The sequence below is a fragment of the Danio aesculapii genome, chromosome 16, assembly GCF_903798145.1.
Source record: "Danio aesculapii chromosome 16, fDanAes4.1, whole genome shotgun sequence".
NCBI classification, from domain to species: domain Eukaryota; kingdom Metazoa; phylum Chordata; class Actinopteri; order Cypriniformes; family Danionidae; genus Danio; species Danio aesculapii.
Genome location: NC_079450.1, coordinates 17,484,417 through 17,511,949, shown reverse-complemented (window position 1 = coordinate 17,511,949; position 27,533 = coordinate 17,484,417). Strand labels below are relative to the sequence as shown.

General features: G+C 35.0%; 1 protein-coding gene across 2 annotated transcripts in view; it reads left to right on the top strand.

Moving 5' to 3' along the window:
- The window catches only part of osbpl10b (oxysterol binding protein-like 10b), a 103,747-nt gene that overhangs the window by 69,958 nt on the left and 6,256 nt on the right, over positions 1 to 27,533 (top strand). For both annotated transcript variants that reach the window (XM_056475420.1, XM_056475421.1), the window contains 4 exons: positions 5,795 to 5,941; positions 11,897 to 12,389; positions 24,996 to 25,182; positions 25,490 to 25,672. In XM_056475420.1, the coding sequence (XP_056331395.1) occupies positions 5,795 to 5,941; positions 11,897 to 12,389; positions 24,996 to 25,182; positions 25,490 to 25,672 (1,010 nt within the window). The remainder of the gene's footprint in view (positions 1 to 5,794; positions 5,942 to 11,896; positions 12,390 to 24,995; positions 25,183 to 25,489; positions 25,673 to 27,533) is intronic.

Sequence of the window (27,533 nt, the reverse complement as noted above, 5' to 3'; positions counted from 1 at the left end):
TTTAACTGTTTTCTTGCTAGTGAAGCATTCGGTTTTTCCACTTACAAAGTCCACCATGTAAATAGAAAATGCGCCATGGCGTGACGCAACTGACTCTTAAAGGGATTGGGAGATAAGACTCTGGTTGGTTTAATGCACATTATGCTCAAAACACACCCATAACTCATTAAGAGAATAAGCACAACCCTGTTAGACCATGCACTGAGCGTATTTTTCCATCTTTAAAATAGCAAAAGTGAATTCGGACACATTCTTAATGCTTTTGCGCCATTCGCTTTAGACTTTGTGCCTAGATCGATAAAATAGAGCCCATTGTGTCTTCTTAACTAAGCCCAAAGCAAGAAAGATAGTTAATTTAAAAATACACAAAGAGCTATCAAATTTATACAGATTTAATTTTAAAAAAATTCAACAAGATAAATTAGATTTCACTTTGAAGTATCTTGACTGTTGAGTGCAGTCTTTGGTATCAGCTCTCCATTGAGACAAAGACACTTTGAGTGAAAAATATGTATTTCCTTTCCATTTACTCTCATGTACTTTATATAGTTTTTTCCCCTAGAGGCTATCATATTTTGCTGCATCTTTTAAATGATTTTATTAGCTTTAATTTGCATAAACGGCTTTCTCTACTGACTTTTGGCTTGTCAGTTTGGCTACCAAACAGTCCAGCAAAACAACAGAGAAAGAAGGACACATTTATTGTTTTTAACACGTCCTTGACATGATGTTTTGCTATCAAACAAGGACAGCAGTATGTCTACATGCTGGCGGGGAACATTGTGTTCAGTATTGATGATGTGTTTGTGTGTATGGATTTGTGGTTGGATGCGTGACCTGACCATGCGGCCTCATTCGCATGTGTTTATTTAATCATATCTGTGATGTCGTAGAGTGAGGCAGAAAGTGCTCTGCTCTTGTCCTATGAAATATTCAGGTGAAGCACTGAAGCTGGAAATGAGGACGCCCCATCCGGCTCGCTGAGCATTTTTTATTTTTCCGGAAACACAATATTCTTGACTTTTTGTGTCATGATTGACTTCATAATTGTTGCTTTTGATATAACATAATTGTATCTTTTCTTTATCTCATGATTGACTTATGTCCTAATTATGGCCTTTTATTTACTAATTTTGACTTTTCACAAGACTTTTGACTTTTCACCTCAGTTTAATTATGAATTTGTAATAGTTGTGACTTTTTTTAATCTCATAATTAGCTTAGAACGTGACCGTTTTGACTTTTTATCTCATAATTTTAACTTTTCACCTCAGTTTAATTATGAATTTGTAAAAGTAGTTACTTTTTTATCTCATAATTAACTTAAAATTTTTTCATTTTGACTTTTTATCTGGTAATTTTGATTTTTCACCTCAGTTTAATTATAAATTTGTAATAGTTGTGACTTTTTAATCTCATAATTAACTTAGAATGTGATCATTTAGAATTTTTGTTAGAATTGACTTTTGACCTTAATTTAGATTTCTTTTTTATGTTGATTCACTTACTATATAATTATATTGGCTTTTTAGTTATTATGGCAGTTATTTCATAATTTCAATAATTTACCTCATGATTGGCTTAGTATGAGATAATTTTGACATTAAAATGGACTTTTTCACCTAAATGTAGATTCTTGTTTAAATCTCACGGCTGACTGAGTATCTCATGATTGGATTATGGACTTTATCTCATAAGATTGACCCCTTATCTCATGATTGATTAAGTATGTGATAATATTGACATTAAAATGTCCTTTTCACCTAAATGTAGATTCTTTTTATCTCACAGCTGATTTAGTATCTCATGATTATGGACTTTATCTCATAGGATTAACCCCTTATCTCATGATTAGTTTGTCATAGTTGGGATGCCACAATACTCAATATAATATTGAACCTTCCAGTACGACCTCTATGAGCCTTAAGTAAATTGCTTTTTTTTTTGCTTTTTTTAATTTAAATATAAAAATGTTATTTTCCATGTTTCCCATTGCTTTACTGACTCTCTGAACTGGTTCTGAGCATGTTTGAATGCATGTCTATGTGCTGAGACACGGCTCACCACAAGTAAATATCCAATCAGTGAGCACTTGAGTTAGGGGCTCATTTGCATAAAAGTGAAAGTGACATGTAAGTATTTTTGCTCTGCATTTTACCCATCCAAACACACAACCACAGGTGTGAGAACTGAACACAACAGCATAAACACAACCTGAAGCGAGTAATCAAGTAATTCTTTGTAAAAAACAAAAAAACACAATCAAAGTGCCATTTGTCCAGTTTGACTTTTTAACTAATAATTTAGACTTTTTATGTCACAATAAACTTTTCAGTTCAATTTAGATTTATGTCATGACTAACTTGGGCATCTTTTACATGTTTCATCATTTGCATGGCTCAAAAGGTGTATGCGCAAATAGGGAGCGACACGCATTTCAGGATGCTGCGAGTGCACCGTTCATCAGATTACAAGAACCAACCAATCAGCTTTACATTTATACACATTTCAATATACACTTATACATATACACAATATACACAATATACACAATATACAATTATACACATTTCAATAATAATAATGGCAGACTAATTACCTCAGACAAACACAGAGCACCCAAACACTGCAGCACTTTTTAATTATCTAACTTTTTATCTCTTTGTTTGACTTAGTTTGCCATTGCTTGACTTTTTATCTCACAATTAACTTGTTTATCTCCTAAATTTGTACTTAATAATTAACTTTTCACATCAATTTAGACTTTTGATGCCATAGTTAACTTAGTATGTTATATTTATGGCTTTTAGTGTGCCATAACACTGCATATATTCTTCCATAAAAAGTGTATCAGAGCTACAGCAAGGGTTTGTCAGTGGTTCCTTGGATTGCTCAACTGATAGTTGCTTAGTAAAAACAGACACTACTGAAGCTCAAGATCAGAAGCACTTTCTTATTGTTGAAGGAAGTGCCATCCCTTGCGTTTTCCATGAGGTTTTAGACATGATATGTGAATGGCCCTTTAGTATCTCATTATTATGGCATTTATCTCATACGTCTAACCGTTTCGCTCATGATTGACTTAGTTTGCCATTTTGTGACCTTTTATCTCACAGTTAACTTGTTTATCTCATAAATTTGTACTTTATCATTTACTTTTCACACCAATTTTGACTTTTGATGTCATAATCAACCTAATATGTTATATTTATGGCTTTTAGTGTGGCATTAAATTGGTTTGAGATGCATATGGATATGTACTGTAAATGGCCCCTTAGTATCTCATATTTATGGCATTTATCTCATTAGTCCAACCTTTTATCTCATGATTGACTTAGTTTGCCATTTTGTGACTTTTTATCTCACAATTTACTTGTTTATCTCATAAATTTGTGCTTTATAATTTATGTTTCACATTAATTTTGACTTTTGATGTCATAAATAACACAGAATGTTATATTTATGGCTTGTAGTGTGGCATATTTTTTTCAGCAACACAGTATTCCCTTTTTAGAGAGCGAGAAGAGAGAAGGAAAAGATGATAAATGCTTTGCAGGAAAATCTAATAAAATCAAGCCATGATGCCAAAGGCGATGGCATGTGCGCGGTCGTAAGTGTTACCTCAGGGATTACGGCTAGTCCACTGTTTTACTTTACAGTCTAATCATATCGTAACCCATTTAGATCCCATCTGCTGCCCCTCGGTTACTCACTCATATTCATGTGCCTTGGAAAAAGGAGTGATCCACTGAGAGAGGATCATGTGATCTGCCCGGCTCATCTGTCAACAGTATCTACGTAGTGCCCTTAGAGGAAGGGGGCTTTTTATGGACTTCCCATGATGCTTTGGGGCAGACGCTTCTGGAGCACTTCTTTACATTATGCATTAGGAACAATGTAGCCTTTTTGCATGAGTGATTGCAGGAGGTACCGACTGCATTAGCCACCCTAGACTGGAGGAAAACGCACAGTTGCCTTGCAACCAGAGAGCATCTGTTGTAGAGAAATACAAGACTTATTTTATATAATCATAGTTTTTTCTTCATATTTTTACATGCAAAGATGCAAGGGGAAAGTAAATGCAAGCAAAGACCTTCAAATTAAATAACAATAAATAAGTGATATTATAATTGTTATTCTTTACCATGTGGTTTCTTTCTTTTATATTATTTATTTACATTTCGTATTTGTTTAATTACATTTTTCAATATTTTAAGCAGTAATGAGAATATTATTGCATTGGTGACTAACAGCATGACATGGAAGTCCATTTTTGCTGCGTTATGGCAAAATTATGAGATATTTTGAGTCATTATGAGTCAATTATAATATTAAATGTTACATTTGATAAAAGGATCTAATTTGTCATTTTTAGGTTTTATTATTTATCATATAATTATATTCTTTTTTGTCACTATTTCATTATGATGTTACATTTTTTTCATTTCAACTTTTGTGTGTCAGGATTGACTTTTCATCTCATAATTGTATTTCTTCTATGTGTAATCATGAAACGGAAAACATAATTTGTGATCTTTTATTATCATTTTATTTCATTTATGTTGTATACTTACATCAATATTCCATAATCATAACGTTTTTGTCTTTTAACTTGGCCTTTTTGTGTCATAATTAAATGTGTCATGTTTTTAATCATTCATGTTTTTTTTTTTTAACTGTGTTTTTATTAAAGTTTTTATGAACAGTATACAAATAGCATTTACTTAGAATGTAAATAATAATTGATAGACATGATAATAATAAATAATAGTGACAGCTTAAAACAAATTTAAAATAAATACATTAATTAATTAATTATTTAAAAAAATAAAAATAAAATAAAATAAAAATAAATAAAGAAAATAAAATAAAATAAAAATAAATAAATAAAAAAGGGGGAGAGGGGAAGATAAATAAATAAACTCCAATATAAAGGCAATCGCTACGACAAAGACAAAGCCCATGACATTCATGTTTTTTTTTTTATTAATTATAGACTTTTTAACTCATAAATTTGACTTTATGGGCTCTATTTTAAAGATCTAGGTGCAAAGTCTGTGAAAATTAGGGTTGCGCTGGTCTCAAAATAGCAACAAATCACGCAAAACACAACTTGTGCCTTAATGCGCCGAGTGTAAGATAGGGCCCTATGTGTCAACTGACTTTTCCTGTCAGTTAAAAAAAGCTTTGAGACTTTTCATTACATGATTTTCTCATTTAACCTTCCCTTTAATTATTGACTTTTCATCTATTATCTCATAATTACGATTTATATCATTTATTCAATAATTTTCTTTTAGGCTTAATCACTTTATTAATCAGGGGTCGCCACAGCAGAATGAACCGCCAACTTATCCTGCATATGTTTTACGCAGAAGATGCCTTTTCAGTTGCAACCTATCACTGGGAAACACCTATACACACTCATTCACAAACATACACAAACATACACTATTCACCTGTACTACTTGTTTTCGGACTTGTGAGGGAAACCGGAGCACCCGGAGGGAACTCACAAGAAGAAGAATATGGGGAGAACATGCAAACTCCCCACAGAAATTCCAACTGACCCAGCGACCCAACTCAAGCCAGCGACCTTGAGGCGATTGTGCTAATCACTGCATCACCATGCAGCCTGATTTATATCAATATTTATTTATCTAATTTTGGTGCATATGTGCTTTCATAGCATGCCGTTGATGCATTGCACAGAAGCTAGAGGACACAGGCTTAAGAATATATTTAACAGTATCTCACAGGTAATCTTTGTGAACGTTTGTGTGTGTGATTGCAGAACTCCAGCCCAGAATCAGTGGACTCCAGCGAGGAGATCACAGACACCGAGGACAATGAGGAGGAAGATCTGGGTGTCTTGGATGACCAGAGGAGCGTCATCCTCCATCTGCTGTCCCAGCTCAAACTGGGCATGGACCTCACACGGGTACAGCAAATACACCAACACACCAGCAGCCATAAGCGGGTTAATGATAGTGAAAGAATTTGTCATTCCCTGCTTGTTTACATTTGTTCTTCCTCTTCACATACAAACAGGAACCACTCAAGATTATTTATCTGCTCCTGATTTCAGGGATCAAAGGATGTTTTTTTTCTGTCTTTTTATAATTTGGAAATTTCTATCTTTTGATCGTTGTGGGATACACCCATAATGCGCACCAGAAATACACCGAAATTTGGAGTCTGTGCAAGATATTTATTTACAGGTGCTGCCAAATATAATTTCTAAAATTAATAATGTATATCACCCCTTTGCTATATTAGTATTTCGTGGTTTAGTTGTTTTTGTGCAGTTGTAAGAAATACTAAATGCAGGGTTCGTACGGGTGCTGGAAATCCTGGAAATTGCTTGATTTTTAATATAGTGTTTTCAAGAGGTCAGGAAAGTGCTTGGATTTTGGACAAAAGCTTGAACCTGCTTGAATTTGAAATTGCAGGGCTCAAAATTGCGACCATTTTGATTGCATATGCACCCAAAATTTTATCTATGCAAGCTCAAAATATATTTGGGAGCATATGTGCGAGTGAATAAAATTGTTGCTGTGCGACCAGTTTTCACTGCAAAATGTTCACCCCATGCGCATATTTAGGAGACATTCACACAGAATGACCACCAATTGAACAGTTCGACGGCATAATCGTGTATATAAAAACGAATACCAAACACGGAGAGTGTCGAAACCCTTTTGTACGAGGAACTTTCTTCCACCATTCATTCACATCTGCAGCTGACATAAGAACAGCAGAAGCTGTTACTATTTCACCAACGTCACTAGAGCTTCTTAAATTCTTAGATTCACTAGTGTGACAAAACAGGTGATTTTGCTGACATTAATTAAGATTATGGTGGTGCAGTATGTAGTGCTGTCGCCTCACAGCAAGAAGCTCGCTGCTTCACACATGCCACTTTGAAGCTAGTGTTAGAATGATTTACTATAATGTCTAAAGTGATTACAAAACAGGTGATTTTGTTCACATTTTAAGATTATAAGGCTGAACGGCAGGAAATGCCATCAGTCTTCAGAGATTTCCCAGTATTTGTCTGTTGCAATCAGGAGATCACAGTAATTAAGCCCGAAAAAGCAAACACTGGCACATTATTATGGTATAAATACAGCGCTACAAAATACAAGAGAGAGATCGATTTAGAATGTCACTTACCTGTTTTATAATGATTTGATCAGCTGTTTGAAATACGAAAGGAAAGTTTTTTCTCCCCTAAGGACGTATTATGCGGTCTCTGTCACCATCTTGTGGCAAGGCTGCTATGGCCCTCAATGGTCTGAATCTCCAAAATGCTAAATATTTAAAATAGGCACTATCCTTATAAATAAACTGCATAATTGCAAACTAAACAACTACATTCTCACCTAACAAGGCCTCAAAAGTACATTATGTTGTCCAACAGCAGCAATATTTGTCAAACTGTAGAGAGTTTATTGATCTGCTGTCACACTATGTGGGCGGAGTAATACACAAGGGTGAAGAGGCTGTATGGGTGCTGTTAATACAGAATATCCCACGGCTATCAGCCAATCAGATTCGAGAACCAGACAGAAGTGTTGTATAAAAGATAATACATTTGAATTAAAATGAGTTGTTTACAAGCAGCAAAATTTCAACCAAATTTGATATTCTTTATTAAATTTGTATTTGTATTTATTTATATAAATGGAAGATTATATAACAGATTAAAGTATTAATAATAATAATAAAAAAAACATTGCTATTCCATAAGAGCAATCACAATGACAACACAATACTCCCAACACACAGCTATAAAATTATAACTGAAATGCTTCACTAAAAAGATATACAAGTGTACAACATTTTCACAATTTCATGCTTCTTTCTGTGTATAAAGTCTTGCATGGATGCTGTCCAGTCTTGGACACAGATTGAGGATGTATCACACAACGTGAGGAGGAATATTATTACCATAATCATTGCCCAAGGGAAGTTCAGTTTCATAATTATACTTCACATAATCAGTTAACAGGATCCGTTATCTGATTTGATGTTCCTATTCGTCCTCATGATTAGGAATCTAATGAAGCGATTCAAGCGTGTCGAGAGGTGTCATGATATTATTGTCCTCATTACGCTTCATCAGCCCATGGAAAGTATCAGTGCTGGGATTGAATTATGATTCTCTCTTTCTCTCTTAATAAAGAGGCGTCGGGTAGGAATGTGTACGTTTGGTCTTGTGTTTATAGTTGAGCAGGATTGAGCAGTTCAGAGGATGGAGTTCAGTGGTGCGTGTGTTTTTACTGTAGGCCTCAGGCAGAAATGGACAGACAATTGATCCACCGTCAGAATCTCTGCCACACAAACTGGCATACAGTTATTAGCATCTGGTGCTATTATTACGCTGCACATCACATTGCAGGCCGTTGAGTAATACATAACATTTTAGTAATATCACAAAGAAAAAAAGATGATAAATGCTTTTTTAATATCAGTACTGGTGTGAGAGCTGTGTAGATAATAAACATGATTTCAATTTTTATCCAAAAATGATGAAATTAATATTTAGGTTGACCAATAATAGAACAAACGAGCAGAAATAATAGAGGTGGTTCATTCATTGAATGAATCAGGAGTTTCAACACATTGGTTGAATGAATTATTCAAAGACTTTCACGTTTTAACTGAGTCGAAGAGAACAAAATCAGCACTTCCTGATTAACTGGTGGCAAATATCAAAAGTAAAAATGGAATTTGCTGAAGGAGGAGAATCTGTGTGAATTTTTACTTTATTTACTAAATGACTTGCGACTCAGAGGACAATGGTGACACACAATGAATGCGTGGTGGCGTTTGAAGACGTGAGACGTGGAGCACAGATGCTCTTGACAATAATGGAGGAAATTAATGATAGAAAAACACTAATACTGAAACGGTTAAGGTTTAAAAACATTTCAGATGTTTTACAATGTGCTCAGCCCGCTGGTTTGTCCATTCACATTTTTATCATCACATGATCTCTTTTAACAAAACCACATGACCTTTTTTAAGGCGCATACTCTAATTTGTTCGGTAACAGTGTCTTCATCGCAGTTTATGCACATTTTTCCGTACCAAATTTTAGGTTTGTCCTACTTAGTTATGTGCATATGTTTTTTATGCAATTTTTTTTTTTTTGTGTGTGTGTATCTTCGCTTTTCCATTTTCCACATTTTTTATGCGCAAATCCAAAAGAAACATAGCTATTGATTTATGGAGTGAATCATTTACTGACTTGCTCATAAAGATAATTGCTTTTTTAAGGAATTTGAGCTTTTGAAAAATGTTTTAGCAAATGATTCAATCACTTCTAGTCAAGACTGTTGCTTGTTTTGTTTTTGAATCAGGACTTTTAAAGCAAAATAATGTTTTGCTTAGTTTATGAATGAATCAGTGCTTCAATAAATTGGTTGAGTGAGTCAGTTTTCTATCAAATTGAATCAAATGAAACTGCGTATTTTTTATTAGTTGATTGTACGATTTAGTTTAATTCCTGAATGAATCACTGTTTTACAATGAATTGGATGAGTAAGTGACTCGATAACTATCGAGTAACTATCGATATTTAACCAAAAACTATTTTGTAAACAATTAGTGAAGTTTATTTAGAAAATAATTTCGAGAGGATCACATGCTTATGATTGACCGCAGCTGGTCCCACATTAGCTAATGCATGATTTACCAATTGGATGATTCCTAACTTATTATTAATAACCAGTTCCTTACATCAGTCATCTTTGCCTTGAAGAATCCTCCCTTCCACCCCTATTCCTCCTTTCTTGTCCTCGAAAGGCTGCATGGCGGCCCAGTGGTTAGCACTGTTGCCTCACAACAAGAACGTCACTGATCCACGTCTCTAACAGGCCAGTCGACATTTCTGTGCAAAGTTTACATGTTCTCCCCATGCTTGCGTGGGTTTCCCCCGGGTTCTCTGGTTTCCTCCCACAGTCCAAAAACTTGCAACGAAGGTGAACTGACCAAACCAAATTAGCACCATAGACCAGCTCTTAATCAGCAGTATATCTCTCTGTAGCAATCCCTAATTCGTCATTAGCCATAAATAGCAGGGGAGTTCTCGAGACCTACCTGAGTTCAAACTCCCCTCTGAAGCCTCAGAATCAAGGATCTTATAAGCTTAGGGCTCTCTTCTCCCCTCTCTCTCTCTCTGTTGAGAGAAAGAAAATTGCTTCTCAGTTGCTTGTTTCATAAAGATAATCTCCTACTCTATTTCTAAAAGAATAAGCATGTTTCAACAAATTGGTGGAGTGAATGATTCAATGACTTGTTCAATTAAAATTGGCTATTATGTTCCTAAATAAATCAGCATTTTTTTAAACAAATTAGTTTGGCATATGTTTAGCATATAGTTTAGCATAATCACATCTGTCATTTCTAAATGAATTGGTACAATGAATCGGATGAGTGAGTGATTCAGTGATTTTCTCATCACTTGCTTTCTTTAACACTGAGTGGGTCACTTTTTTCTATTAAATTTATTAGGTGAATGATTCAGCGACTTCCTCAAAATAGCTGGTTTTACAAAGATAATTGCTTGCTTCTGTCCTAAATAAATCAGCATGTTTTAACAAATTGGAGGAGTGAATCATTTACTGACTTGCTCATAAAGATAATTGCTTTTTTAATTAATTTGAGAATTTGAAAAATATTTTAGTAAATGATTTTATCACTTCTAGTCAAGACTGTTGTTGTTTTTTGTTGTTGTTGAATGAATCAGGATTTTCAAAATAATGTTTTGCTTAGTTTATGAATGAATCGGTGTTTCAATAAATTGGTTGATTAAGTCGGTTTTCCATCAAATTGATAAGGTAATATATTGAGTTCATTGCTTATAAATATAACTTCTTGCTTCATTCTTAAATGAAACAGCATTTTTATTAGTTGATTGTATGATTTTGTTTCGTTCCTAAATGAATCAAATGAACGAATTGGATGAGTGAGTAATTCAAAGACTTTCTTATAATCACTTGTTTTGCCAAAATTATTTTGTGAATAACTCAATATTTACCATTCCATATCCTTGGTTAGACAGATGATTAAATTGCTTGTTTAAAATGGCTAGTTCATTAAGATAATCTCCTGCTTTAAAGATTTAAATTTGTTCAGTTACAATTAGCTATTTTGTTCCTGAATGAATCAGCATTTTTTAACCAAATTAGTTTAGCGTATGTCTTATTGGCTTGCTCATAATCCCGTCTGTCATTTGTAAATGAATCAGTATTTTACAATGAATCGGATGAGTGAGGGATTCAATGATTTTCTCGTTACTTGCTTTCTTTAACACTGAGTAAATCAGTTTTTTTTCCATCAAATTGGTTAGGTGAATGATTCAGTGACTTGCTCAAAATAGCTTGTTTTATAAAGATAATCGCTTGCTTCTGTCCTAAATAAATCAGCATGTTTCACCAAATTGGTTTAGTGAATGATTCAATGACTTGCTAATTATGATTCGCATTTTTTTAAACAAGTTAGTTGAGTATATGATTACGTAGCTTGCTCTTAATAATTTGTCATTCCTGTACAAAACAATGTTTTACAATGAACATGATGCGTGAGTGATTCAATGACTTTCTCATAATATTCTCATAATTTTGCAGAATGAATCAGTGTTATCCATTAAATTGGTTAGGTGAATGAATCAAGATTTGTTTGCTCAATTACAGTCATTTGTTTTGCTCATGAATGAATGAGAATTTTACAGAATTTAGAGACTCGTTTATAAAACAGTAAGTTATTGTCAACCACCGGTGAAATTATGTAAACATTGACCAAAAAACTTTTTCGTTCTCACTTATCATTGCTCTGTGTATCCTACAAACCAGTCAGATAATCTAACCCTCTATTTTTTGTTTCTCAGGTGGTGCTGCCCACATTCATCCTAGAGAAACGCTCCCTTTTGGAGATGTACGCTAACTTCATGGCTCATCCAGATGTATTTTTGGCCATCACATCTGGAGCGACACCAGAGGAGCGCATGATCCGGTTTGTGGAATATTACCTGACCGCTTTCCATGAGGGTCGTAAAGGAGCTGTGGCCAAGAAACCTTACAACCCCATTCTGGGGGAGAGCTTCCACTGTACATGGGATGTCCCACGAGAGAAGGTCCGTCCACTCAGGACTACCAGCTCCAGCCCAGCTCCTGCTGCTGCTGCTCACTCAGTCCAGACCTCCTCCAATGAGGGCTTAGGGTCTTACCGGCTGCGTTTCGTGGCTGAACAGGTGTCCCACCACCCACCGGTGTCTGGATTTTACTGCGAGTGCAAAGAGCGCCGGATATGTGTCAACACACACGTTTGGACTAAAAGCAAGTTCATGGGAATGTCCATAGGAGTGTCTATGGTCGGAGAAGGTGAGTTAAAACAAGTTTAAATGTTATTGTCCGTCATTTGGTGTGGTAATTGTTTTACACGATATATTGATTGTGTATTGACTGATACCAGTTAATTTTTTCATTTGTTGGTATCAGTGGTTATTATATATTCAACTGGGTTTGCTTATTTTACCTAATTTGTACATTGGGTTTGTCTATAATAACAACCAAGATCTAAAAATTTTTTAGCAAATCTCAATAGGAAAATTGATTAATGTTTTTTCTCTGTACATTAAAATGTGTTTTATTTGATTGATTGATTGATTGATTGATTGATTGATTGATTGATTGGCAAGAAGATAGTGAGTCTTATACCATTGTTTTTCAATTACATTTCAATCTTTACACTTTGCAGCTGTTCTCTAAACCAGTATGATACTGGTTTCAAAAATAGTAATAATACTGTTCACAAAAGTTTAAACCATTAAACTATAAACTAAACTTTCTATGTAAAGTCACTTTTGTACATTTAATTTAATGTATATCAGTGTATACACTACCTGACAAAAGTGTTGTCGTCGCTCCCAGTTTTAAGAGCAACAAATAATACCTTGACTTCTAGTTTATCATTTGGAAAAGTTGCAGAAGGTAGATTTTTCAGATGAATCATCTGTTAAACTGCATCCCAATCATCACAAATACTGCTGAAGAACTATTGGATCCTGCATGACTCAAGATTCTCACAGAAATCAGTCAAGTTTGGTGAAGAAAAAAAATCATGGTTTGAGGTTACATTCAGTAAGGGGGTGTGTGAGAGATAAACCACAGGACAGGGCAAATTCTTCAGCAGGATAGCGCTCCTTCTCATACTTTAGCCTCCACATCAAAGTTCCTGAAAGCAAAAAAGGTCGAGGTGCTCCAGAATTGGCCCGCCCAGTCACCAGATATGAACATTATTGAGCATGTCTGGGGTAAGATGGAGGAGGCATTGATGAACTCTGGGAGTCCTGCAAGAACGCTTTCTTTGCCATTCCAGTTGACTTTATTAATAAGTTATTTGAATCATTGCAGAGATGTATGGATGCAGTCGTCCAAGCTCATGGGAGTCATACACAATATTAACTCTTTTTCCACTTCACCATGACTTTATATTCTATACCAGGGGTCACCAATCCCGTTCCTGGAGGTCCGGTGCCCTGCAGGATTTAGCTCCAACTTGTCTCAACACACCTGCCTAGGTGTTTCAAGTATACTGAGTAAGACCTTGATTAGCTTGTTCAGGTGTGTTTGATTAGGGTTGGAGCTAAAATCTGCAGGACACCGGACCTCCAGGAACAAGTTTGAGGATGCCTGCTCTATACTGTACATTATTTTTGTTAAATGACAAGACTTTTGTCTAAGCAAAGCCAGAGCTCACTGTTCTAATTAAATAATTAAAAATCAAGGCATGATCATATTTTATTTTGGTAAAATGAGGGTATCTAGAGGCCTTTGCCTTTCATATAAGCCACCTCTGATACCAAATGATCAACTAGAACTCAAGTTATTATTTGCTGTTCCTAAAACTTGGATAGGCGACAAGACTTTTGTCAGGTAGTGTATATCTGTGCGTGTGTGTGTGTGCCCTACTCATTTCATGGCAAGAATAGCAATACCAGTCATTTTTGACCGTTTTTTTTGTCTCCATGAGGAGACAAAGTATAAAGAATAAAGTATTTCGAAAATATAAAACTACAGAATATGTTCTGTGGTAGTTGGGGGAAGAGGACAGAATATACAAGAAAAATCTGTTTATCTATGTGAAGTCCCCTTAAACCCAAATATGTGTGAAAATACACCAATTTATTAAGAAAACTAGTTTAATTCACAATAAAATGAGAGAGTGCTGTGCTGAAAGCAAGTTATCAGGTGTAAGATCACAGCCAATCAGAATGTACAGCTAAAAAGAGCAGAAATTTGAGCCAATGAAATGTCACGGTGGGCGGAGCTATATAGTGTAATGAGCGTTCAGTTGTGTTTTGTTAATGGCAGCCATTTGTCTGTCGGGATCATTGAGTTTTGTTCATTAGAGTTTGCTGAAAGCCCGAGGGTTTGCTCATTCAGGCAGAACTTCAGATGTGTGTCCAGAGAGGCTGTTTCCAGATCAGCTGATGGTGGCTGTTTGCTGTCCGCCTCAGGGCCTGTGATATTTACTGGTGCTTATATCATAACTCCATCTGTGCACAAAATAACAACTAACAAACTCTGGAGAAGAAAAAAAAAATCTCCTCTTGATGTTTCACTTGATTCATTCGTTGACCTGAATGTTTCGTTTTGATCCTGAATCTGGTGAGCTGTCAAAGAACTGAGCCTTTCCACTGATGCAAAGACTTGTTCAAGTGATTCTGCTCTGAATTCATTGAATATTATACTTAGTTTTGGTCACATACTTCATGGAGAGGGATATCTCAGAACATATTTTCATATACAGAATGGCACAAAAAAGATAAATGTTTATACTTAAAGGGGTAGTTCACCCAAATTATAATGGCATCGTTTGCTCATCCTCCGCTTGTTTAAAATCTGTTTGAGTTTCTTTCTTTTGTTAAACACAAAGGAAGATATACTGAACTGAAGAATGCTGGGAAAAAAAACAGCCATTGACTTCCAGAGTATTTTTTTTATTTTAAACTATGGCTGTTTTTTTCCAACATTCTTCCTAATATCTTGTTTGTTTTTAAAAGAAGAAAGAAATTCAAAAAAGCGTTAGTAAATGATGTGGAAAGTTTCATATTCGGTGAACTATTACCCCTTTAATACACTTAGCACTGAGCATACTGTAGCACTAAAACAACATAAATGTAATTAAAAACCATTAATTGTGAGTACACTGTAAAAAATATCCTGGTTGTCCTAAATTTTTAAGCTGAATCAAATGAACCTTATAAGTCCATTGAACTTATATTATGTTAAACTGACTTAAAACAGCATGCGTAACTTATAAAATAAGTAAAAGTTAGAACATGATTAACTTAGTTAAATAAGTTACAATAAACTGAGAACATATGTTGTCAAAACTAATTGATCATATAAATTTTTACAGTGTATTTTACTGTTCAATGTGTTGGGTTGGTAATTTTTTTTTTTGTATAAATTCGATCTAAAATACACAACATACACATGTACACATATCGTCACCTTGGATTTATGAGGTTCTATCTGTGTTCTGAATGATGTTGAGATACTGAGCTTCAAAGTTTTTGCATTCCATACAGCAAACAGTCTGTGTGTAACATTTGTTTTTTTAAATAAAAAGTCTTAAAATGTAAACAACTTATATAAAAAAAACATCCCATAATATAAATAAGTTGTCATTTAATAAGAATATGCCAATAACTCAATTTTGACAGAAATGTAAGATAGAACCTTATAATTCTAAGGTGAGGATATATATACATTTTAAAAGCTAGAGAATAATGTAAAAGTGTGCGATATTATTGTAATAATGTTTTCTAATTTGATATATTTAAACAGTTTTTTTTTGCAAAGCAGAATTTTCAGCAGCCCTTACCTCAGTTTTTAAAGGAATAGTTCACCCAAAAAATATTAATTTTGTCACCTGTTGAGTTTCTGTTGAACACAAAAGAAGATATTTAGAAAAATGCTGGTGTATGGGACCCATTGACTTCCATAGCATTGTTTTTTCTCAACCTCATATGGAGGCTGATGGTTTCCAGAAACCGGCATTCATCAGTGTATCATCTTTTTTTGTTCAACAGAAGCAAGAAACTCATAAGGTCTAAAACCACACTATGGAGTAAATAACGAGGTACAGTGGTCCCTCGCTATAACAAGGGTTCACCTTTCGCGGATGTATTAGTGCAATTTGACATGCTTTTTTTCTACAGCGCATTGTGTTTTGCATCCTGATTAGCATAATGTGTTGTGTCCTGATTGGCTGTAGACCACTGTCAATCAATCTCCTTCGTGCTTTGTCTCCTGTGCAGTACAGAATGCGTTCAGCCTGACGAATTGACATAAATCTTCTATCGCTAGCAGAGTATTACTTCTGAAGTTCTGTACTGTATGTTTGCAAGTTTTCTCTCCAACAAACTCCACAATGTCGATGAAACGGTCTGCACCATCATAAGCACCTGCAGTAACACACAAAAGGCAGAGGAAGATGCTAATGGACATGCTATAAAGGTAGAAGTTACGCTGCTGTACGGCGCCATTGTGGAATAAATAAATCTTCTCCAACAAATGTTTGGGCCTGAAAACAGGTTTTAATCTTTGGTTTCATTCTGTAATACTGGACTTATTTTTCTATGAAGGTTTAAACTTTGAGAGTGTAAACAAGAGAGAAATGTGTGTAAATGTTAATGCCTGTATGAGAAAAGTGTAATAAGTGCATAGTGAGGGGTTTTACGACCTTGAAACATCTATAATTATTGTAAATAAGTACAGCTGACTACTTTGCGGATTTCGCCTATTACAGGTTATTTTTAGAACATAACTCCTGCAAATAACAAGGAACCACTGTATTTTTATTTTTTTGTGAACTTTATTATCACTCTCAAAAAATGAATTAAAGTTACTTAAAAATGACAATACTTCTATAAAGTGAGCTAAAACAACACAATTCTCACGTTTTTTTTTTGGCCTCAACTTTAACTTTGTTTTATGTTCAATCCACTTAAATTTGTAAAAACAATGAAGTTAACTTAATCGATTTGTGTTGGGACCAGTGTTAATTTTGACAGCAAATTTTGATTTAGTTTTAGTCTTAGTCTTTTGACTAAAATTCCATTTTAGTTTAATCAAATAAATCAAATAAAAGATTGAGTTTACCTTTGCGTGAATTTCAGGATGATTCCCTGGTATGCTGATGTCGCTTTAGATTTGTTGTTTTTATCCACTATTTCCTCCCTATACGGTTTATGGTCTTTTTCTCTTGACATCAAACGTGAGTCTTCTTTTCTCAATCGCATCCCACGTCTACTGTGGACCAGTTACTTTTCAAATGTGCGTGTTTTCACATTTAGTTCTTATTAATTCTGATTGGATATTTTCTAAAAAAAAACATCCTTCAATCACATTTTTATCAGTCAACGAAAATGTCAGTATAGTTGTTGTCTTCATGACTTCATTTTTATTTAGTTTTGATCATTAGAAACGGTTGTTATAGTGGAAGCTGCATTTTAATATTTCATTTAAATATTTAAATAAATAGAAAGTTTATAAGAACAGCATTCCTGTTCGGAAATCTCACAGAAGTGTGCAGTAAAGTGGATAATCATGCAGGATGAAGGCAGCATTTGGTGTTAGGCCTCCGTAATTAGGACATCATTAATTACTCATAAGACAGCACTAGCACTAATCCCCTCATGAACACACTGTTAATTGGAGCAGAAGAAAGTGTGCAGGAGTTTAAGATGATATACCTTACCCAAAATGAAAATGATGTCATCAGAACTATATGATTTCCTATCTTCGTGTGGGATGCAAAATATACTCTTAACAAACACAAATTCATATTTACTTATTTGTTTGTCAGGGACAAGAGGAGAAAAAAACACGAAACCCCAATGTATCTGTACTACACACATACACTAGAAAGATTTGCCTGTGTCCAGTGTCTGCATTTTTTTTACATTTCCTATATATCGCTTTCATTATATGTTCGTAACCAATATTAGGGCTGTGCAGTTAATCGAAATTCATATTACATTTCAATTTTTGCCTCCAACGATTATGATAAAACATGTATTAAAATAAAACTATTATGAAGGACTTTTGTAGCTTTTAATAAGAAACAAATGAAGTTTAATTCTTTCAGTGAAGATGCACAAAGCAGATTGTTTCAATTATATATTTTTGTTCTGTTTTGATCTTTTCCCCTTCCATTATTGTGAGGACTTTTTGTTAGTTTGTTAGTTTTGTTAGTTTTTGTTAGTTTTGTTAGTTAGTTTTTACTCTGTCCCATTCTGCTTTGGTATTGTGAAATTCAATGATCTTTGAAATGTATATGTGTAATAGCACCTTATTTACAGGGGGAAATGATATATATCTCCAAAACCTTTTGGTCATATGGCTCACTGACAGTGTTGGAGAAAGTTACTTTTGAAGGTAGTGCATTACAATATTAAGTTACTCCCTAAAAAACTAACTAGTTGTGTTACTTAGTTGTTTTTTTTATGGAAAATAATGTGTTACGTTACTTTTGAGTTACTTTTGACTTTTTCATACCTGCCTGAGTATTTTTCTTCTCTTACATTTCTTACATCTTCATTTACCTTTAAAAAAATGTATTAAAAAATTAGAACAGTGTTTCTTCCTGACGCTACACATGCCATATATACATGTTAATGAAAGTTGAAAGCAATGAGTTTGCTACTTTTGTATTTTTGTCTTATCAGTTCAGTAAAATCACTGTCCATTGACGCAATCCCCTTTTCTTCCATGTGTTCAAAAGAAAACGAAAACTGCCATCACAGAAATGTACAGTTGAATTATTAGCGCACCTGAACTATTAGCTGCCCTGTTTATTTTTCCCTCAATTTCTGTTTAACGGAGAGAAGACTTCTTCAACACATTTCTAAACATAATACTTATAATAACTCATCTCTAATAACTGATTTATTTTATCTTTGCCATGATGACAGTGAATAATATTTGACTAGATATTTTTCAAGACACTTCTATACACCTTAAAGTGATATTAAAATGCTTAAATATGTTAATTAGGTTAACTAAGAAGGGTAATTAGGCAAGTTATTGTATAATAATGGTTTGTTCTGTGAAGTATCGAATATAAAAACAGCTTAAAGAGGCTAATAATGTTGACCTTAAAATGGGTTTTAAAAAATTAAAAGACTTTCTCCAGAAGAAAAAATATTATCAAACATACTGTGAAAATTTCCTTCCTCTGTTAAACATAATTTGGGAAATATTTTAAAAAGAACAATATTTAAAGGGGGGCTAATAAATCTGACTTCAACTGTAAGGCTCTGCCATCTTGGTTTTCTTCCCTCAGGAAGCTCATTCTTCCCAAAAAGTAACTCACAATACATTTTTAAAAAAGTAACTCAAATATTATTACTTAATTTTTTAAGTAATGTGTTACTTCACTTGTTACTTAGAAAAGTAATATTATAACGTAACTCACATTATTTGTAGTGCATTACCCTCAACACTGCCCACTGACTATTATTTTAAATCATCGTGATTAAAATTATGACCAAAATATTCATCATTATAATTTTTGCCATAATCGAGCAGCCCTAAACAATATGGTTTTTATTAGTATTTATTATTTTATTAGTAGTTATTAAACTATAGTAACATTAATAGTATAGTAATAGGTATGGTATGCATGACCCTGAGGTCTAGTTGTATATTTGTAGGAAAAGCCAACATTTCTCTTATGCCGAAAATCATTAAAATATCACGCAAAGACATTTTGTCATTTTTTCCATGAACGTATCAAAGCTTTTTTTTTATATGCATTGCGAAGAACTTAATCTGTACAACTTTGTGTGATTTTTTTCAATATTTAGATTTTTTTAAACTCCCAGATTGCAGATTTTCTGAAAAGATCCTAACAAACCACGGACAATTTTATTTATTCAGCATTCAGATTATGTATAAATCTCAATTTAAAAAGACCCTTATGGCTGGTTTCGTGGCCCAAGGTCACATTGTAAAAAATGCTGAGTCCACACAATTCATTCATGTCTTCCCAACACAAATCGATTAAGTTAACGTAACAAATTTAAGTAGATTGAACATAAAACAATTAAGTTGTCCCAAATAAAATTTGGATAACAAGAATTGTGTTGTTTCATTTCATTAAGTAGTTTAAACAAGCAGCAAAAACAAATTTTGAGTGCACATATATTCTACATCTTATGATTTCAGTTTTCCGATAACTATTAACTCTGTGTTGCACCGTTCCTAAACCCATGAATTCCTAATGTCTATCAGGCGTCCAGGCTCACCTACAGATTGACATGATGACTGAATTAGGGACGCTTGAACAGCTTAAACTCACTGAACGTCCCCTGTGCCGATCAGCCATGTTGGCTCTGTCAGCCGCAGTTTCCTGATGTGTCAGCTGAAGTGAGTTCATCAGAGCTCCACTGGGCTGATCAGAGTCTCTCAGTGAAACAGATGTGCTGCGGTCAGAGCTGGCAGAAAACACTAGACAGCTGTCCTTTATATAAGCAGAATAAAAGAGGCCAGACCCGCCGAGAGAAGCTGCTGTCCACTCCACACACTCCTGCTCTTTACATTCGACACAACCACACACACACACACACACACACACACACACACACACACACACACACACACACACACACACACACACACACACACACACACACACACACACACACACACACACACACACACACACACACACACACACACACACACACACACACAGAGTCAGTCAGTCACTGTAATTAATCATGGAGAGAACTTTTGATCACTGAGAAACTTTTGATATGATAAGTGATTTATTGTAGCTTAATTTTACACATTTTTATTTAAACTGAATTTGAATTGTTTTTCTATTATTTTGATTTTATATGGATTTTATATCCAAAGTCAGTAATATACATATATTATTTTATTTTATTATTTGTAAAGAAATTTGTTTAATAATTTTAATTTTTGTAATTAATTTAAATATCTATTTAGCTTTATGTATATTTCAGATTTAGAATAAAATCTTAATCTTAAAGGGGTTATGAACTACCTGTTTTTGTTTTTTAAGTTTTCTTAAGTATACTTTTAATGTTATCAAGAGTTTTACATAAAAAAAATCCTAATTTAGTAGTAACGAACTATTTTCTGTGCTGTTTTTGACCCTCATTAGAACACTCTTTGAATGGGCGTGGCCAATTGTATGCTCAGAAGTAAACTCCTACTGTTCTGATTGGCTGAGAGTTCTGCATATTAACAAGGCAGTTAAATAGACGTTGGTATCAGTCTACTGTAGATGTGGGGCTTACGGTGCATTCACATGGGGCTTCAGTGTCAACACTTGACAGAGGGCGTGTCTGAAGTTGGGGCTTACGCGATCGTCATATGAAATTAGTCAGCAATCGGCTACTGTCTGAGCTGGTGTATTTGCATACAGCGATCTGATTGGCTGACACTTCCGTTGGCGCTTGAAAAGTTGAGAAAGTCCATACTTTTGCAGCGAGCAAAGCCACTGAAGTGGCGCCGATGGATCCACAATGCACTTTGGCAACGCCTGACGTCACCCATTCAAAGTGAATGTGAAGTGTTGACGCTGATACCCCGTGTGAATGGGGCGTTATCCACCCTATTAGACGTTTCAGAACCTGTTGTTTTTACAGAAAACCTTCGATATAAGTTGATTTGAGAGAAACGACAAAGTTTTATGTTCTGAAAATTACAGAATGTTTTTATAATTACCATTACATCCAAAGATGCTTCTGCTTCATTCACTTTTTGTGAATGTAGCCTTGGCCAGGAAGAGTTGATGTCATCAGGCGGTACCCAATGATCATTGGATGTTTTAACCCTAAACCGCAACACCCTCAACATTGGTGGGTCAGCAGTGGTGGCCAAATGACTGCCCATCACCTCCCTCTGGCTTCCAGCTAAGCTCCTCTCTCCTGCACCATAACCAGAAAGAAGCTCTCTCTGCTGCCTCCCCCATCCAGCGAACAGTTATCTTTCTCTCCCTCCCCATCACCCCAATGGCTGTAAGCATCCTCCATACTGACTGGGCAGGGAATCCTCTACAGCCGACCTTGACTGGGAAGAGCCATGCCTGCCAACCTTTCTCCCTGCAGTCATGTAAAAAGGTCCTGGTATTTGGCACTCTTTCTCTCCAACGCTTGCTCACAACCCTCTTCCCATGGGACTGGAAGTTCGATGAGAATGATCTTCTTTGCCTCTTAAGACCAGAGTAGTGCATCTGGACTCAGGGTTTTCTGGACAACGGGGGGGAATTGCAGTCTTTCCCTTAGGTCTACCTTCATTTCCCATGATTGGGCATTTTGCAGCAGATTGGTTCTTGTTGTTGCTGTGATTGGTGGCTTTTGACCCGCTCTTACAAACTTGATTGATGGTGTTGCTCTCCTGTGTGGCTGGCGTTTCTTGCATCTCTCTTGCTCCAGGGTATTAGCGAGTGTCTTGAGCACCTTGTCATAGCGCCACCTGTATCTACCTTGGGCAAGTGCTATTTTACACCCTGACAGGATGTGTGCCATGTAGGCATGTGCCGGTATCACATTTTCATGCTGCGAATAATTGATTGAGCTTTTATCACGGTATACGATATTATCACAATATTGTAATTTTACTAGGGAAACAGGTAAAAAAAACACAAAAAACTTCAGTTTCGTCAACTTAGTAACTTTAATAACTTTTTAATTAACTAAAAGTACTTCAAACAATTAAATACAAATAAATATAAATAAAACAATACACAATATAAAAGTAAACTTGAGCAATTATATCAAAGTGAATGTGCAAAGGGAAACCGTCTTCGATCAGCAATCCCTCTGCATTTTTTTGGAACCCAAAATATTTCCAAACCTCTGACTTTACCCTTTTTGAAGGGGGATAAATTGTCGGCAGCGTTCCTCCTTCCGCCATGCTTCTTCTTCGTGTGAGGATTAGAGAGCGGTGGCAGCGGCGGCGCGCACTGCGTGCACACAGTGCTTCTACATGCGGGGATTGTTTACATCAGAGTGCGCATCAGTTCTGCGCAGCATATACGCAGTGTTTCTTCAAGCGGTTGATGGAAAATAAGCTGAAGAGGGATAAATTGTTGGCAGCGTTCCTCCTTCCGCCATGCTTCTTCTTCGTGTGAGGATTATAGTGCGGTGGCACTGGATCTATTATTTTTCACGGTATTTTGAAGTGCCTGCAATAACAACATCGTGCATATTCATTACCGTGATTTATCGCATTACCGAATACCGGCACAAGCCTAGTGCCATGGTACCCCTCTCCCCACAAAGCATGCACAGTGGGTCTTCTCTAAAGCCCCACTTGTGCAAGTTTGTCGGAGTTGGGAGTGTGTCATACACTGATCTTAACATGAATGACATGCGGAAAGGTTCCAATCGCCACAGATCTCCCCATGTGATCTTCCTTCTGGGTAGGTCCCACTTGGTCCATGCTCCCTGGGATGCTAGCTCCACTGCCCTTGCCCTTCGCCCTTCCTCCTCCAGGCTCCATACCTCCTCCTGGATCATAGCCCTTCTATCCTTGGATCCCGCCTTTCTCCATTGCTGAATATGGGAAGTTCCAAGACCCTGTCTTCCTGTGCATGGCGTTCCCATGATTTCACGTAGCTTCAACATACTTTCAGCTTGTGCAATAGATGAGTCAGCTGCCCACTTGCGTCCTGATTTTGTAAGGATACCTGCCTGCCTGACTTGTTCATGCTGGGAGTCTTTGTATGTCATTATAGTACTATAAGCTCTCGTATGTCAAAAGACAAAGGAAATTTGGGTTTCTCAGTTCATGACTTCTTTAAGTCAGTTAGTTTCTAAATGTAAATGTTTTTATTTTCATGTCTTTTTTTTTCATTATTCAAAAAGCTGCATCCGATCAGATGTTATACTTATAGGTCATGTTAATCACTTCAATCAATTAATTACAACTGTAGTTTGAGAGTTGCAGGGTAATGTAGTTTCTTCAGATCTGACTGATGAACAGGTCAAATGCACGACCCTGGGCTCTACAGGAGGATTATTTTGGAAATTAAATGAAATTTAATAATAAAAATAATATTCCTAAAATCTTGCTAATGATGGCCTAATATATCATTTGGAAACAACTTTAATTTTATTTAGTTTTTTCATAGGGTTTTTAAACTTGGCTTTAATAATATGTGTGTATATATATATATATATATATATATATATATATATATATATATATATATATATATATATATATAGCTATATAGTTATTACAGATTTATTTATTATTCATTTACTTGCAATTTATTTTGTCATGTTTAATGTCTTTTTTTGTATAGTCTTGAATCTATTTAGCCATTTTTTTTCATTTCAGATTTATTACATTAGATTAAAGTTATGTTTAGTCAGTTAGTTCCCTGCGCATTTGTTTATTGTTTTTTTTTTATCAAAATATCAAAATTATCTTATTTTAAATTCTCAAATTATTAAATGAGTTTTTTGTTAAAGTAAGCATGAACATTTCCATATGATGACTATAATGGAATATGCCCCCATATAATACTTCAAAACCAACCAATCACTGTATAAAAAAATAAAATAATGATGCTGCCATTCTTCTAAAGATAATTTTTGCACCCCAATAATTTGACTATAAATCTCATATGAAAATTGGCATTTTGACAACTCAAAAAAAAAAACTGTGGATTACTCAGTAAATATACATGCAGGAAATGTTATATTTTTGCATTCTCATTCATGTGTTTTTTTGTCACTCAAATAAAAATGATAAAAATCTAATATTTGAGTTGACACAGAATCGCTGCCCTCTCTCCTAATCATCCAGAAAAAAATAAAAAAACCCTCCATCAAACATGCAATACTTTTATGGTCATCTGAGATCAGCATGAATCAGACCTGTCTTTATATTGAGTGGAGCTGACCTGTGTGGTGTGTGTTTGTGTGTCAGGAGTGCTTCATCTGCTGGATCATGATGAGCAGTATGTGTTCACTCTGCCCTCGGCTTTCGCCCGCTCCATCCTCACTGTGCCCTGGGTGGAGCTGGGTGGAAAGGTTTCCATCAGCTGCGCCAGGAGCGGATACTCGGCCACCGTCACCTTCCACACCAAACCCTTCTACGGAGGAAAAGTACACAGGTGAGAGCAGAGAAACAGTGTGTTTGAGGGCTTATTTCATTTGAGATTATGCCATGATCTAGTATAGAGGTTTGCTGGTCTGCTGCTCTTCATTTCTTTTCAATAATTGACTATTTCACTGTTGAAATATTTCAACTTTAGAAATATCAGTAGCATTTGAATTGAATCACTGAATTGAATCAAGAACTGAATCAAAAATTGAAGTCAAATTGAACCTCGACATCTGAATCTATTCCCAGCCCTAGTTTATTCTGATTGTTTAATAGTAGATTTGTGATTTTGAGCTGCTTTTCTCTGTTATTTCCAGAGTGACGGCTGAGGTAAAACACAATCCGAGTGGGACCATCGTGTGCAAGGCTCAGGGCGAGTGGAACGGGACGCTCGAGTTCACGTACAACAGCGGAGAAACCAAAGTCATTGACACCTCTAAACTGCCTGTCATCAAGAAAAAGATCCGGCCGCTCGATAAACAAGGCCAGTATGAGTCCAGGTGAGGAGAAGGTACCTGAAAATAAGCTTTACTTCTCATACCGTGGGAGCTTTGACAGGAATCAAGCACTTCATTTGATTCCTTTGAATTATTTCATTAACTTGCATCCATTTTTATTCAGGATTGATTCGATCCATTAAGATCAGAGTGGTCCAGTCTTTGTGGTGATGAAAGCCCACAGATTTGAGTTTTTTTTTGTTTTGTTTTTTTATGTGCTTTTACATTTTTATTTTTAGGCTTATTGTATAACGTGAGTAGGAGCACTATGTAGGAGTAGTGCAAAACCATAAAAAAATAAAAAAGGTTTGCTAAATACTGTTCAAATGAGCTAAATTTGGCAAAACTGCTTAGGATCCTACTGGTTAACGGGAATAATAAGATGGAAAGTATAATCTGTTTATCAACCAGAATTTAAATTTTGTATGTACAGTTGAAGTGAGAATTATTAGCAACCCATCCCCCCCCACCCCCCCTTGAATTTTTTTCTTTCTTTTTTAAATTTGTCCCAAATTATGTTTAACAGAGCAAGGAATGTCTGATAATATTTTTTCTTCTGGAGTAAGTCTTATTTGTTTTATTTTGGCTAGAATAAAAGCAGTTTTAAATTTTTTTAACTCCATTTTGAGGTCAAAATTATTAGCCCCTTTAAGCATTTTTTTTTTTTCAATAGTCTACAGAACAAACCATCATTATACAATAACTTGCTCAATTACCCTAACCTGCCTAGTTAACCTAATTAACCTAGTTAAGCCTTTAAATGTCACTTTAAGCTGTAAGCTGTATAGAAGTGTCTTGAAAAATATCTAGTAAAATATTATTTACTGTCATCATGGAGAAGATAAAATAAATCAGTTATTAGAAATGAGTTTTTAAAACTATTATGTTTAGAAATGTGTTGAATAAATCTTCTCTCTGTTAAACAGAAATTGGGAAAAAAATTAAACAGGGGGGCTAATAATTCAGGGGGGCTAATAATTCTGACTTCAACTGTATATTGTATATAGACCATTTTGAGGGATGTAAACAATAATAATGGCCCCAATGTATTTGCTGTTTACCATTTTTAATTTCCATAGTTCCCGAGAATCCTAAAGGTCCACATATTGATAAATAATGTTATGACAGCTTTTTTAACATTAAAATATGATTGAATTGCCTCTTGCTACAGTTATTAAAATAGTTTGACAACAAGCAAGAAATGTTAATGGGCCAATGGTTTTAATGAAATGGTCTATATATGAAGAGTTCAGATGCAAAACCCGCTAAATTCATCAGACCTCTTTTCTTGTAAATGAACATTTTCTATTAGGCTCATATAATTAGGCTCAGAAGTTTCATTTTATATGAAATGAAAAGGTTATTAGCTAGTAAATTTAAAAAAAACAATTTTTCATAAATGTCCCTTTAGACGATTCTTTGGTTTTTAACCAGGTAGATTTTATTTTCGTCAAAACCAGCTAAATCCACCTATTAGGACAAGACAGTGTAATTGTTGAAAAATTACTAAAGATGTAATTAGAAAAAAATGTTCTAAACATTACACAAACCACCTAAAATACATAAATCTGTCAAGTGGCGGTTCATTCCACTGTGGTAAACCAGGGAAAAAGCAGAAGAAAAATGAGTGAATGAAATCTGTCAAGTGCGTGCATTAATCAATAACATTAAAACTGACATTAATTAAATCTTAATCTGTTGTCATTTCTGATATTTGGGATTTAGATTTAATGTAAATAGAGGAATGTAAACTACAAATATTGTAAACTAAGCTTGGTAGATTCAAATATTGTAGTTTAAAACATTGTGAAACATCAAAATCTGCATTGTCCATTGATATAAAACGCTTATCAGACGTATAGGT